This window comes from Ascaphus truei, chromosome 4 (assembly GCF_040206685.1).
Source record: "Ascaphus truei isolate aAscTru1 chromosome 4, aAscTru1.hap1, whole genome shotgun sequence".
Classification (NCBI taxonomy): Eukaryota; Metazoa; Chordata; class Amphibia; order Anura; family Ascaphidae; genus Ascaphus; species Ascaphus truei.
Window position 1 is genome coordinate 411833480 of NC_134486.1, and position 15888 is coordinate 411849367.

General features: G+C 45.8%; 1 protein-coding gene across 4 annotated transcripts in view; it reads right to left on the reverse strand.

Annotated features, from left to right (window-relative positions):
- The window catches only part of DNAH8 (dynein axonemal heavy chain 8), a 1091167-nt gene that overhangs the window by 678714 nt on the left and 396565 nt on the right, over window positions 1-15888 (reverse strand). For all 4 annotated transcript variants that reach the window (XM_075598772.1, XM_075598771.1, XM_075598773.1 and 1 more), the window contains 2 exons: window positions 15535-15731; window positions 13956-14082 (listed from right to left, as the gene is read on the reverse strand). In XM_075598772.1, the coding sequence (XP_075454887.1) occupies window positions 13956-14082; window positions 15535-15731 (324 nt within the window). The remainder of the gene's footprint in view (window positions 1-13955; window positions 14083-15534; window positions 15732-15888) is intronic.

The following is a 15888-nucleotide window of genomic DNA, read 5'->3' on the forward strand; positions in this document are numbered from 1 at the left end:
GGCCTGCTGGTCATACCATCGCTTTTGCTTGGTCTGAGCAGCCCTGAGGTGGTCCTGGGCCACCCCCATGAGCATCTCTAACCGGTCTCTGAGATCTACTACATACTGGATCACTGAAGCATCAGTAGCAGTAGCCTCCCCTTCCCATCCCTCACGGAATAGGTCCAGAGGTCCACGTACCCTGCGGCCATATAGTAGCTCGAAGGGGAACAAGCCTGTAGATTCTTGCGGTACCTCTCGGTAGGCAAACAGCAAGTGCTGCAGGTGAATCTCCCAGTCTTTCCCCTCCGCCTCTATAAAGGTACGAAGCATCTGCTTCAGGGTCCCGTTAAACCTCTCACATAATCCATTTGTCTGGGGATGGTAAGGGGTAGTGCGCCGGTGCTGTACACTGCAGGCATCCCAGAGACAATGTAACTGTTCACTCATGAACTGCGACCCCTGATCGGGTAGGATCTCACTAGGGAAACCTACCCTAGCAAAAATGTTCAGCAAAGCTGCTGCCACAGTCTTGGCACTTATGGTGCCAAGCGCTACTGCCTCAGGGTACCGGGTGGCAAAGTCCACCACCGTGAGGATGTAGCGCTTCCCTGACCTGCTAGGAATCACGAGGGGTCCTATCAGGTCCATCGCTACCTTCTGGAAGGGTTCCCCTATTATCGGTAGGGGTCTCAGGGGTGCCTTCACACGGTCGCCCGCCTTACCTACTCGCTGGCAGGCATCACAAGAGCGGCAGAAATTGCTCGCATCTCGGGATGCCCCCGGCCAGTAGTAACGTTGCAATAACCGGGCTCGCCTCCTAGTGACCCCCTGATGTCCCGCTAACGGAATAGAGTGAGCTACCCGTAACAATTGCTGTCGGTACCCCTGGGGCACTACTAGCTGTCGCTTACCGGTCAATCCCTCCTCTATCCCTGGGTTCCCTTCTTCTCTGTATAGGAGTCCCTTATGCCATAGGCAGCGCTCAGTGCCCTCCCCTGCCTGAGATTCGGACGCCCGAAGTCTCACGCCGGCCAGGGTAGGGTCTGCCTTCACTGCCTCCCTAAACTGGGCTCCTAAGTCTGGCTACCCCCCAGTCATGTCATTGTCAGGGGAAGGGGACAAGGTAAGGGGGAACAGTAAGTCAGCCTGTGGTTGCAACTGATCTTGGCTTACCTCCCCGGGCTCCTCTGCGCCCTCCGCTAACGTTGGTCCCAAAGGCTGGGGGACTGGAGCGGCCGCCGCCGGCATTGCCGTGGTCTGGCTCCGGGTAACCGCCGCTACTGCAGCGGGCTGAGGCACACGGTCGTAGGTGCAGGTCATCGGTCCCAGGTCGTTGCCCAAAAGAATTTCAGCATCCAAACCGGGTAAAACTCCCACCTCCCGCACACCCTTGCCCACCCCCCAATCCAAAAAGATTCAGGCCACCTGCACGAAACGTGGCTCTCCGTCGGCCACAGTGATCTGCATCCCAGGGCCTGGGATCAATTCCTCTGGCCGGACCATATCAGGTCGGACCAGTGTCACTGCGGCTCCTGAATCCAGCAAGCCGACTGCTTGCCGGTCACCGACTGTGACCGGGGTAAGATGTTTGCTCCGGCCGTCCGTCTGCTGCAGGTCTGCGCCGAGATGTCCTCCGCTCCTGGCTGTAGGCACCGATGAAACCGGGATAGGGGTGACATGGGACGTCTCGCTGGGAGTTGTTTCCATGACCGGTCCTGGTTCTTTGGTGGAAGCCACCCGCACGCGGGCTACCGGCTTCGCAGCTGGGGTGCGTTGCCCTCGATAGGGTCCGTTGGAACGCAGGGGTTCCGGGCAATCTGGTCTGAGGTGACCGGTGCTGTTGCAATTGTAGCACTGGCGCTCATGCCGGAGCTCTCCCGCCTTCTGTGACCCGCTGCCCGCAGGCGGCTTTTGGGTCCACTGGGGGGTACTCACAGCTTTCTTGGCCGGCACCGGTGCAGTTACCGCTTTGGCTGGTACCTTGGCGGTCATCTGGGACCGGCTGACCACATAGTCATCGGCCATCCTCGCCGCCTCGGTGTAGGTCTTGGGCTTTTTATCATACACAAAAGCCCTCACCGCCGGCGGGCACTGCTGCATGATCTGCTCCTGAAAGATGAGGTCCAGCAGGCGTTGGTAAGTCCTGGCCTCAGAGCCCTCCACCCAGTGTAGCCCGTACAAAGCCATCGGGTCACATAAGTGACATAGGTCTCCTGAGGGTGTCTCTCCTCCAGCCGGAATTTACCCCGGTAAGCTTCAGGGGTAAAACCGTGCTGAAATAGCAAAAGTTCTTTCAGGTGGTCATAGTCATCAGCGAACTCATCTGTAAGCGCCATCAAGGTCTGCTTAGCCAAGCCGGAGAGTAGCGGGTACAGGCGTGCAACCCTATGCTGGGGAAGCACCCCGTACCGCCGGCACTGCGTTTCAAAGTTCCTTAGAAACATGTCAATCCGATCAGTGCCTTCCACGTACTTGGTGAGACTGTGCTTGTCCAGTTGGAGTTCATCTTTGCGGGGTTGGACCTGGGGGCAATAAGCGGGTCTGTTCACTGCCATTGAGAGAAACTTTAGCCGCTCCTCCGCTGTCCCTCGGTCTCCCCACGTGGTGATCAGTGCCAACATTTCGGGGGTAAACGGACTGGTGGCCGCAGCCATCACTGCTCGTCTTGTCGCACTTGTCCCGGGAGGTGCACTTGTCCCCTCCCTGGGATCCTGCCGCTCCGGCACTGGGTTCAGTCCCTGATCTCCGGGCGGCTGTACAAGGGCAAGCTAAGTCGTATCCTGAGACTCTGCAAGCTCGGCTTCATGTGCGGTGATTGCGGAAATCATGTCCTCGACCTCCTGGTCCACATATTCCAGTCCATAGGCACGGCACTTGTCTTTTAGCTGATTTCTAGTTTTCAGGTAATAGGCGTTCTCCGCTTCACTCATGGTTCTGGGTCGCAGTAGGTGATGTGGTGTGACAACTTGCGTTACTTGTTGCACTAACGTGTGCTCAATATCTTTAGACCCAGGAACTCGCAATTACCATCAAGTTCCTGCTAGATCACAGTACCCCGCAGAATACTCTAATCTAGGTCCAGTTCAATCCCACCGCTGCCACCAGTTATTATACAAGCCTGTCACGGTGAGATTATGGCAGGCTGTATAAATCACACATAAATATATATAACAGATGATATATATTTATCACTGGGTCTGAACTGGGACGAGTCTTAGATATAATAAAGTATATTTATTCCTTTGGATAGGTGAACACACGAATAATACAGTAACAAACAAGAAGTACACTTACTTTGGGGTTGGGGAATGAGAAGTATGGAGCATAGCAATTCTCTCGCAATCAGGTAGCATTCAGATGATAAAATAAAGACAAAGGATACAGGGTGGACATCAGTTTATAAACTTTTTGTGCCCTATCCTTAACATTGAGTACCGTGGATTGGTTCTCAATTTCCTCTAGCCAGTAGTTAACGTGGGAACACTTTTTGACCCATGCCCCCGGCTAGTTGGAATATGCGCAGTAGAGCTCGGGGGTCCCATTTCTATAACCCCTCCTCGATATCAGGAATGCCAGCTAGTCTACCAAATTGGAGTACCTGGCAGGAAATCCTTTGTTGTGAGGTGTGAAATGGAACACTTGAAGACTGCTCTGGTTTGAGTAGTCTCCACCCTCATGCAAACAGTGGAGGTGACAAAATCCTTTGAAACATACTCAGGTCCTAGACATTGGGTCGCCTTTCTGGCCATATGCTACCCTGGTATGCAAAGGAATTTCCTCTGAGTTTTACCCATATCTCGGAATACAGTATGTTGAATAAAACATGAACATATTAAAATATCTGGTTCCTTTGGGTCCAGCAGGTCCAAACTTCCCAGTTCTCAATGCCGGAACAGGGACACCCTAGGGTCCAATTTGCGACCTGCTACGACTTGGGAAACCAGAGATACATAAATACACTTAAAACCGTTTTACATTTTAATACACAAATCTCCGCTGTAAATGAAATCACGGTTTTTCACTAAATCCCCATTGAAAACAACGGGCTTCGCCGCCATAGACTTTCAATGGCAAACCGCCGCCGTTGGCGGCTATGGGAGTCCCCGCCATAGACTTTCAACGGGGCGATGCCGCCGTTGAAGTCAATGGGATTTCTCCGCCGTAGCCGGTCAATGGGGTTTGGCCGCCATTTGAGTCTATGGGGAAAATCCCGAACTTTCAAGGGGGTCCACACTCCATCGGGTTGGTCCAAGAAGGTCAAGGATGGTTCTGCAGTGATGCCGGAGCACTGGCTACAGATACCCCAAACCCTGACTCTCTGGACCCTCCGAAACCGGAACTATGGAATACCAAAATTCAGCATTTGACACTTAGCTGTTTTCCTGAGCTGTTTCTGCCGCCACCATTGGAACCTATGGCGCGGCCCGCTCTTATGGGTTTGACCCTTATCGGGGGTCCAGGATACGGGGACCCGGTTGTGGTCGAGTGGGGGGGGTCTAGGAACTAGGGACAGAAAGAATTTTATTCCTAGGGGCCTGTGGACGGACGTTCACAGAGGTACGCAATTAGGAGGCGTTATAATGTGAAATTATAATAAGGCTTTATTGTGCCTTTTCCTTTTTATCAGGAAAACATCCAAACAAGGGGGGGGGGGGCAATGCTTCCGTTCACTTGGGAGTATTTCTAGTGAAAACACTATGCAAACAATTCACATCTCCCTAGTCAAGCATTTCTCCACAGCCCCAAACATAGCATGCAATAAGCAGATATAAGCAGTCTCTTAAGAATAAAAGTCTTATCTGTTTGTAAGCTTCTCTGCTCTCCTGGATCCGCACCCATGCGTGCACAGAAAATATCAGCATCCAGGTTTTAGAAGTCTTATTTGGTCCTTGTGGTTTGGAGGAAAAATCTTTACTGTCCCTGCTTCAGCTCCCTTGTCTTCAGGGTTTGCCAGCATACAGGTTTAGAAGTTTTCCCTGTGTCTTGAAAGCAGCTCTGCTATCTTTTGGCAGACTCAAGACAAGTGTATCTCCAAGATCAGCTCAGGTGTCAGCTAAAGAGTTCTCACTTCCTGTTTCCAAAAGACAGGCTTTCTAAGCCATCTAATCAGGCAGGTGGTGTTTAGTAATTAACCACCAGAGGTTAACCACCACACTGCTGGATTAAAGGCACATTACTGAACAGGGATAAGACCCCTGTTACAGGGCCCTAGAACTGTTTATTCCCACGCCACTTGTCGTTGAACTTGACTTGTAAGTGATCAAAGCTCTCCTATTGAAAATGTATCCGCTTTGCGGTTAAGCGGTTTGGACGGCAGCCAACTCGTTCCTGGAAAGCTCTTTCGAGGATTTCTCCATTGAAGTCAATGAGCCCATAGACTTTCAATGGGAAACCGCCGCTCTCCCTCTCAGACGCCATCTGCTGGTCTTCTCAGGAACAGGACTCCACAGCAAGATTCACCATTAAAAAGCATTGAGCCCTAATGGCGGCCTATGGGAACCTGCAAAATGGTGCCTGAAAAGGCGGGAAAATTACACAAAGGGCTATAATCACTATACAACTATTAATCCTTGTGCTCCCGGATGGATCCCAGTGTGTGTGTGCTGCAGACCAGATGTTACAATAAAACAGGGGAAACAGGGGAATACACATGTACATGTCATTACAGGGGTTAAATCACCGTTCTGGGTCTTAGCCCAGTTAACCCTTTGACTCCCGGGGGAGGTCAGGAGATGGCCAAATGGGGTGTAACCCCTTTAATCCCGGGCCACCCCGTTTCTCCCTCTACATAACTGGCACTACCAAGGATCTCAATCACTACAGATGGCTGCGGAACATGTGCACAAGCCAAACAAGCCGTGCAAAAGCCCAATATTACTCTGAAAATCTCCTCCAGAATACAGTGGCGGCCGATCTGAGTCTAAGGGCATCATGCAGTAAGCAGTGGAAAGGCAATTCTCGCCACTTTCCCGCCAAAAATGGCTACCCCTATTCAGTAAAGGGCGAGAAAGTGGCGAGAATCAAAAAAAACACCAGTTTGGTTGGCGGGTTTTTTTTCCCCGTCGGTGGTGAGGCGAGAAGGCACTTTCCGCCTAAAATTGAAACATTTTCCGCCACGCTGTATTCTAGTAGTGGCGAGTAGCTTAGCGGAGCTATTCTCCACTCTAGAATGGCGTTTTTATGGCGAATCAGCCACGCAAGAAAAAGTTGGCAAGTTGATGGTGAGAGGCTGCTGATGAGTGGCGGATCGGCACTTAGAAAAATTTCTGGCCTTTTTCCTGGCTGGGATTGATGCCGGTGGTCTCCGGAGCTGATACCATTAATACTAGCACCGGACCCCCCCGGCATGCATCCGAGGCAGGAAAAATGCATTTAAAGGCCACTTCATTACCTTAGCGGCTAACCACTAAGGCAATGAAGGGGTTAAACAGCCGTGCTAGGTTTATTGTGGGTAACGGGGGTGGGTGAAGGGGGTATTTGGCCCTTGTTGTTTGTTTAGGGCTTGCGGGGGGGTTGCGGGTGCGCTTAACCCCTTCTCGACCGTAGCAGTTAATACCGCTACGGTCATGAAGGGGTTAAACCCTCCCGCTAACCCACCCGCAAGCCCTAAACAAACCACTGTTGGGGCTAATACCCCCTTCACCCACCCCCGCTACCCACAATAAAAAGAAAACACACACAACAGCCCCACACTAACTAAAGAAATATATATATATATATATAAGCAATACGATACCGTTTGGAAACGAAATCAGCAGGCAGCACTCCAGAATTGAACAAACAAGTGTATTGAAAAAATAAACACAAAACCAACGTTTCGGTCCACGAATGAAGCCACTGTAGAAAGGAATGTGTGAAGGGTGGGTATGTGGCCAGGATGGCTTAACCCCTTCATTACCTTTGCGGTTAGTATTCTATAAGGTGATGAAGGAGTTCATTGATATGTGAATGTCATTGCAATGTATTGGCTATGTATTATTTTGGCAACGGACCACAAGGATGATGCTGGCGACGGGGCCTTCTTATTGATGAGGTTAGTAGAATTTTCTTTATTTTACTATGGTATTTAATGTGTTTAATAATGGCCAAATATTGTATTATCTCTATGTGGATAATAGTTATTTGGCACATTATTGTACTGTATGTGTTGGGGTGGGGGGAGGGGGTATTGGCCCCAAGGGTATGTGGGTAGGCCTCCCTTGTGGGTAGTGTGTGAGGGTGGTTAGGCCTCACGGGGTGGGGGGGTAGTGGGGTAGGGTATGTGGGTGAGGGTGGGTTACCCCCTTAATGACTGTAGCAGTTAATAACCGCTATGGTGATTAAGGGGTTAGGGGACATTACATTGGATGTTTTTATTCTTGTTTCTGTTTTGCAGAAGCAGATGGGGCATGGGCAGGATGAAGATGAGGATGGCCCTCATCGTGGCAGCCGGACATGGGTGAGTGCTATATGTATTTAATGTATTTATTGTTCTGTATGTATTTTAAATGGATAATTGCACTATTATCCATTTGTGGATAATAGTAATGTTGCCCATTACTGTATTGTATGTTGTGTATTGCTATGTTTATTGGGGGCAATTGTCCCCAATAAACATACTTTTATGCGTTAACCCCTTCATTGCCTTAGCAGCTATCCGCTATGGTAATGAAGCAGCAATAATGTATTTTAATAATATTGTGCGGGAGCAGGGGGTCCCGAGCTGAACCGCATTGATTTGTGGCTCAGAGACCCCCTGCTTCCCGAGTTACAGGCCCCGGTTTGGGGCATCGGTTACAGTGTTGACGCCATGTTTATTGCGGGCACGTAGCGTATGGGACGCTATAAACATGGCGGCGACACTGCCCACTCGATCACTCATACCGGGGCCTGTAACACGGGAACCAGGGGGTCCCTGGTCCACAAAGCTATGCGGTTCAGCTCGGGGAACCCCCTGCTCACTGTACAGTATTATTAAAAAAATATTCATGCTGCTTCGCTACCATAGCAGATAGCCGCAAAGGTAAGGAACGAGTTTTTATTGATATGTGTGTTTTCGTCATAGTGTAGATGTGCAGAGGGTCTCCGGAGCTGAACCGCTTTGGGATACCGGCACCTCATAAAGGGGCCTGTATCTCGGGAAGCAGGGGGTCCCCGGACCTGAAACCAATGCGGTTCAGCTCCGGAGACCCCCTGCACATGTACACTATGAATAAAAATGGTTTTAAAAATAATTTTTAATGTGCCGATGTTTGCGCCGAGAGAGCAGCGGATCTCTCTCTGCTGCAAACACATCTCGGCAGGGGACAGTTTCTCGGCAGCTTCTCGCCAGGCAGCCATCTCGCCACCGGTTACTAGCCATTTTATTAAATGGTGGTGGCGCATTAATTCGCCAGGGATTCGCCCCTTACAGCATACAGCGAGTTTAACACGCCAAAAACATGGCTAATTGCTAAACTGGCTAATGCATTTTTTCGCTGCTTACTGCATGATGCCCTAAGTCGGCTAGATCCGCGGTTCTCAGATTATCCCGTTTATGTGCGTTTTTTTGTCGTTTTCGCCTGGAGTGAACTGCGTTATTTTCGCGCTCGTGATATTAGCATTTTATTCTCGCTGTCTGCAATACTGCAATGCCATGTAAAAACTCAGGGGGGCGTTTGCGAGCTGTTGTCTTGGAAGTCTAATACCTTCGCGGTTCAACCTAGGTCAGTACACAGTCTGTGTGTGCGCGCGCAGTAATTGTAAATTTGCATATTTAAAGTATACATGCATTTGCAGTGCTGTTCTGCAGTACAGTACAGTATGTCTCATTTGAAAATTGTTGAAACGCATAGGCGTGTACTGTACTGTAACAGTGTCACATTTCGGCATATACAGCGCTCTCCCCTCGCTCAGGATAATTAACTGCACTACAGGGTATTTCAACTTATCTACAATGCAGTACATCTCTCCCATACCATTCCTTTGAACGTGTGTCTGGTTTCAATCAGCTTGACAGCAGTAATTTACTGCGCATGCGCCTGTAACTTCGCCCACCACAGCTTGCTTGAGTGAGTGAAAAAAAATAATTTTTATTGTAAAAATAAATGTCCCCGATTCCAAGAGGAGAGAGAGAGACTGTGCGGAAGCAGGTAAACCTTATTTGCCTATCACAATAAAGTGTAATATGGTCATTGAAATAGGGGTTTTGCCTTCCAGCCGTAGTCAGGGTTCAAGAAGTTAGCCCTTAAAAGGGATAGGCGTTTGTTATTTTCAAATGTTTCGCTGAAGCAGTGAATACAGATGGTGACCCACGAGCGATACTGATTCTGCAAGTAAAGGCTGCCACACCGCATAGGACTACCAGCTGTGAATGGAGTATATGAAAAAAATAAGTTGCATTGTGCTCTAAACAAAAATCTCAGCTAACATAGGTAGTATCTATGAATATATAGCGGATTACCCCTCCAGAGAAAGCAAAAATAAGGCTGGAATATAAGGTTGCACCCATGTACCTGTTAGATGTGTAACTGGAAAATAAAGTCCCACATGCAATGAGGTAAGGACAATATACACCTGCCGGTGTCCAGCGTTAGTACAGCATCATGGTAATAACATGGGGCAACAAACAAATTCCTTGCAGCCACTTAGGAAAAGGAGAGTGAAAGAGGCTCAATATAGAGTATTACTCACACAATTGTAGAGCCTGGTATGTCACAACTCCTGGGGTATACCGTGCCTCCGTTGAAGTGGATGAACAGGAACAAAGAGAGAGAAAAAAAACGAAGCACTGGTTCCACTAAAGCAAAAGTTAACACAGAGGTGCGTTCCCACAATAAAAGTTTAATAGATCAAAAGTACAAAAACAGAACACCTACGCGTTTCGGGCTAATGGCCCTTTATCAAGGTGAATAGAAATACATAAACCGGAGCATTTAAATACCTTAATTCGGCACTGGCGTGACCAATCCGCTGCCACTTCCTGGTTCAAAGGGAAGGATGACGCAGTGAATGGAGAATATGCAGAAAAGTGTGAAAATTGATGCAAGACTGTGCTGAAGCAGGGGAATTTTCAGTAAACAAGTGTTGAGGGTAAAATTGCCTACTAGAAAAAAGGATGTGTGACTGAGTGACAGTGTGTGACTGAGTGACAGTGTGTGACTGAGTGACTGTGTGACAGTCTGTGACTGAGTAACAGTGTGTGACTGAGTAACAGTGTGTGACTGAGTGACTGTGTGTGACTGAGTGACTGTGTGTGACTGAGTGACTGTGTGACAGTGTGTGACTGAGTGACAGTGTGTGACTGAGTGACAGTGTGTGACTGAGTAACAGTGTGTGACTGAGTGTGTGACTGAGTGACTGTGTGTGACTGAGTGACTGAGTGACAGTGTGTGACTGAGTGACAGTGTGTGACTGAGTGACAGTGTGTGACTGAGTGACAGTATGTGACTGAGTGACAGTGTGTGACTGTGTGACAGTGTGTGACTGAGTAACAGTGTGTGACTGAGTGACAGTGTGTGACTGAGTAACAGTGTGTGACTGAGTGACTGTGTGTGACTGAGTGACTGAGTGACAGTGTGTGACTGAGTGACAGTGTGTGACTGAGTGACAGTGTGTGACTGAGTGACAGTGTGTGACAGTGTGTGACTGAGTGACAGTGTGTGACTGAGTGACAGTGTGTGTGACTGAGTGACAGTGTGTGTGTGACTGAGTGCGTGTGTGTGTGACTGAGTGCGTGTGTGTGTGTGTGACTGAATGCGTGTGTGTGTGACTGAGTGCGTGTGTGTGTGACTGAGTGCGTGACTGACTGAGTGAGACTGAGTGAGTGAGACTGACTGAGTGAGTGAGAGAGAGAGACTGACTGAGAGAGAGAGACTGAGTGAGTGAGAGACTGACTGAGTGAGTGAGAGAGACTGACTGAGAGAGAGAGAGACTGAGTGAGAGAGAGAGACTGCAAGAAGGAGAGAGCTACTATACTGTACTGACCCACGTGCGCGCCTCTCACCTCCTTGCTTGCTCCCATTCATTTTATTTTAATAAAGCCTACTGTATTTATTTTGGTTACAAATGCATTATTTACATCAGTTATGCCCATATATGATGTTTGCAGTACAGTACATGCATTGTAAAGTGGAAAAAAGGCAGTGCTTCACTTTAAGTACATTTTCACTTTACATACATGCTCCGGTCCCATTGCGTATGTTAAAGCGGGGTATGCCTGTATACTGTAGTACAGTGTAGTACATTACTGTATACAGTACCTTCTTTATAAGCCTTATAAGCTTTGCCAAACAGGTGATGATGACTCACTGTGACTCCTCATGTCTGCATTATAGCTGGCCTGCTACACTTGTAGTTGACAGCTGATGATGCTGGAAAACATTTTGGTACTGGTACATGCAAGCTTGTTCGTACGCGAAATCATGCTCAGGCTGGAAATTTTCCAGGTATTCTGGCGGGGACAGGTACAAAGGATTGCCGTTCACAAGGTTATCACTGACGGTCGGACCGGACACCGGTGCCGGTGGTGCTGTTGCCGGCACATTGCTGGATTGGGATTGACGAATCTTGTATGGGTTAAACCCCACTTTTCTTCTTTTGAGATTGCCATGATCAAACATTCTGTGAAATTCTGGCATGACATCCCAATACCCGCATATCTCTCTGGCAGGAGGGGCAATACGAAAAAAACAATCATCGCTACTTAAGGTTCTTCTTATCGCATGCTTCCACCCATGAACGTCAAGTGAAAACTTATAAAAATCGTAGTTCGATATAAAATATTCATATATTTCAGATACAGTCGTCATCTTTTCTGCTGCAGCATTAATCGCTGAATATATTAAAAACGCATAACTACAGTCAGGTTTTTTATACGTCTGTGGTGTAGCCATAATGTCCACTCAGCAATTGCGCGGGAAAGAATGTTAAAAAAAGGCACACTGAGTATTTTAATGCTTTTTATTAAGAACGCCTAATTTGATAACGTCTTCGAAAACACAAGGTCAATTCACAACGTGCCACTGTAAATTTGTACACCAGTATCTGTTTTAAACACCTGCATCCTTACAAAGTAGCGAAGCAATGTACTGGTACACATTCCAATTCAATCCAATTCATTCATTCCATTCATTTCTGCCACCTGGCGGATACGCAAAGAATAGCAGCCAAATTATAATTCATTAACTCTGCCACATGGCGGATAGGAGAAGAATTGCATCCAAAGAAACAATAAACCATTAAATTAAACAGATCTACCGCATCCGGTTGCCCGGTGCCGGATTGCGCGAATGTGGCATGACTAGTGATAAAACGAAAAAATGCCGAATGGAATACAGCGGTCAACACGAAAACTGATTCGTGATGTGTTCGAATAACGGCCGCTGCATCAGTAGTTATTAATGTACAATAAACATACATATAAGTTTTATAATTGTTGCATATGCAGAACATACATATAAAAATAAACTGTATTTCAATGGTGTTTTAAATGTACAGGCAGGAACCCTTTCCTGCCGGCCCGGCAATGAATCTATTAACATACCCATATGTTATGGATTAATGAGCTGAGGGATTTTTCATCTCCGTACTTCAAAGGGCACCCTGCTAAGGTGGTGCCCCAGTGTCTAGAGAAGTCTGGAGTTGAAAAGCCTCAGAGACCCGAGGTGTTAGGGTGGCCGGGATATTTGTAAGTATCAGATACCGGTGTGAAGTATCAGCGCTTCACACTTGGCAGACAAACCCCAGACTTGCTGTCGCCAGGTAAGAGGTTGCTCCAGGTATGCTAAGCAGCTCAGGTGTCAGGTCGACGCATGCTCTTTGCAGACCGGGAAGCAACTTCTGCCCTTTTTGCAAGCTACTGGCAAGTCTGAAATAGGTGGGAAAAGTTGGGCCCACCAGACGATTGGCTGTGTATGTTAGGGATAGGGTTCTTAACCCTATAAGAATGCCTGCAGCCCAGTCCTAGTCAGATTCGCCTAAGATCAACCAAGAAACGTCCAAGTTTTAGCGTCAGCGGTTCCTGAGTGTGAGGGGTTAACTACATCGTAACGAAGATTTGCATCACTCTTGCAGAATTCGTTTGAGCTAAGGATTCCTGAACGAATCCTGTAAGGAAATTACGAAATTGTTCCCTTCGGCGAAGATATACTGATGCAGCGGTCGTTATTCGAACACTTGACGCATCATGTATATTGGAATCCTGATTTGAAACCGCGGGATGAATTCCAGCCTTCCCGCACTAAGATGCGAGCACGGCGAGTGCAGAAAAACGAATTTTAGTGTTCTGGCTTTTAAAAACATGAAATTGACACAGTAGCACAGTACTGTACACATTACAATTCCTCCATTTTATTGCAAACGAAGAAACAGAATCCATGAAATTCAAACAAAACAGCCGCGATAAGCGCGGGTGCTTGGGGCGATTGGCCGCGTTCATGCTGCGTGGGGAACAGCAAAGAACTCAAAATCGGCGCCGTGATGTGTTCGAATAACAGCCGCTGCATCAGTAGGGGTGGCAAGTTGCGCCCCTAGCCAAGGACTGTCGCATGACTCAAATTGCGCACCCACTTGCATGCAAACAGGGGTGCTCAGAGACTTTGTTTCGTTCTGTGGACATTTCATTTTGTTTCCCCATCCCAGTAAGTGTTTTATCCAGTGTAATTGTGAATATTGTGTGTTTGTCTTAAAAGGAAATAAATTACAATTTATTTTGCCCTCCTTGTGTGCTCAATCCAGAGTCCCGGTATTAATGTGTTGGTAAGACCTGGTCTACCCATTGTTTAAAAATGCAACTGCACCACTAGCCTACGGCTACACTGTCCCTGGAGCCATGGGAAATGGTTGTCTTTCTGTGGCTCCAGGGAAACTAAAATATGCTACATCTGAAAATGAAAACTAAATACCAGTAGAAATTGCGTGTTATTTACAATTCACTATGTAAATGGTATTACTCGTTTGTATTACTTTGTTACACCTGTAAGATTTTGGAAATCGATAATTAGTAAATAACGTACCAGTGTTTAATTCAATAGATCCTACAAGTATTGTAGGTTTTAAATCCTCTATCTCTTCTTCAAATGTGGCATAATGTAGAACTTCTCCTCTGATTTCAGTAAGGGAAGGATTCTCAACCATGAAACACTATACAGTGAAAAAAGTTCAATGTCAAATTAATGTACTATCACATAACATACTATGGAACACAATTCTTAAAAGTACATCTAAATTACTGATTCTAAAAATACTTTAAAAATCTTGTGTTTATTTATTTAAAATATATATTTTTGCAGTGATGAGTGATACATTAAATAACTAATATTATAAATTGTGAATACAAGTGTTTTTTTGTTTAGTCTTTTTCTATAATGGGTTGCCATAGAAAAATAATATTAACAGTATTTTTTAAATAGAAATAGCAGTGTCCCCAAAGATTTCCCTTATATGTTCTAGATTTATATATATTTATCAAAATACATAAAAATACATTGAAGATTGAATGTCTCATACAGCCTTTTTCTATCTTTTTAAAATCATATTGCATTTAAATTGGGACGGTGCATGAATAAAAACAATTTCATCTACAGTATATTCTTTCACTCTCTAAAATATCAGCCTTCCTGGGTAAAACAAGTACAGTGGACTATGTATGAGGACTTCAAACATGGATGCCTCCTAGCCTTGCTGCCTCTAACATCATGTCCGAGATTTGAGGTTGTTTAAAACAGCTTTTTCATCCTTTTGGATACAGTACATCTTTAACCTTCTTTTCAACTCTGAAGACTGCGACTGTGTTTCTATATTAAATATTAACCAGTGTTATGTTTTTTTTTACAAGTACGGGTCATAACTGAAACACAAAAGTCTAATGTTTTAGTTGTCTCCTATATTTTTACAGGTCTACGGTATGTTATAGACCAATGCTGACATAATTTTTGATGTATGAAACAGAAATGTACATTGTATATTTCAAAAATAAAACAGACTGGATAACAATAGATTTCCAATTAACAAAATACAATCCAAGATTTCTAATTCATGGACACATTATTGGTGGTATGCAGCTGTTTTGGGCCTTGACACAAATTCTATGGTGTCTGTGTATCAAGGTAAAAGGGATGCAATGTTGGTGCAAACCAACTGTATCAGATGTACAGTATGAAGAGAAAGTTCCATTGAAATTAGTAGAATCTTTTTCTTTGCCTACATTGGGTGAATTGTTTTGCCCTTTAATTTTCCCCTCTTTGTTTTACACATAGACCCTTAGATGTTGTAAATTTTTGTCCCCAAATACTCCCCTCCTCAAGCATTGTTTTCACCTACAGAAGGACAGATCATTAACTAAATTCCAGTGCTTTAAGGTGGGAATTAAAACATCCACACTAGTGAATTAATATTAGTGATTAAATCAGTCTAATCAGTTACTTCTTACAATTCCTACAGTATATCTAATATTCATAATATTTACTTTGTTTGATATTTTACTTCTTATATTTACTGTGTGTAACAATTAAGTAGCATTTAGTTTAATTTAATGGTAATATCCAAGAGGAAGTGGTGAATTAACTTCTTATAAAAACTCAGAGTAGGATTTACCTTTACTTTAGATTCCCTATCTTCTGTCCAAAGAACTTTATATTTTTGAAAGTCTTGCAGTGCAGTACTGGCTGCTTTTCTAAGAGAATTCACAGAAGAGGTGAGTAGTAGCACAAGTTTTGAAACATCCTTGTTTTCAGCAACACTTGGATAAAAAGTTCGGAGCTTTCGTGTGGGAATTGCCTCTTCCACAGTTTCTATTAAATATACAAATTAAACATGTGTAATTCACTGACAGCAAGGGTTACATTGTTTCAAGTAACAATCTAAACAAATAGGGATTTACTAGAAATGTAAGATTCAAAGATCTAGATGTTATCATTAAAAACAACATTACAAAAGTAATTTGGGGAA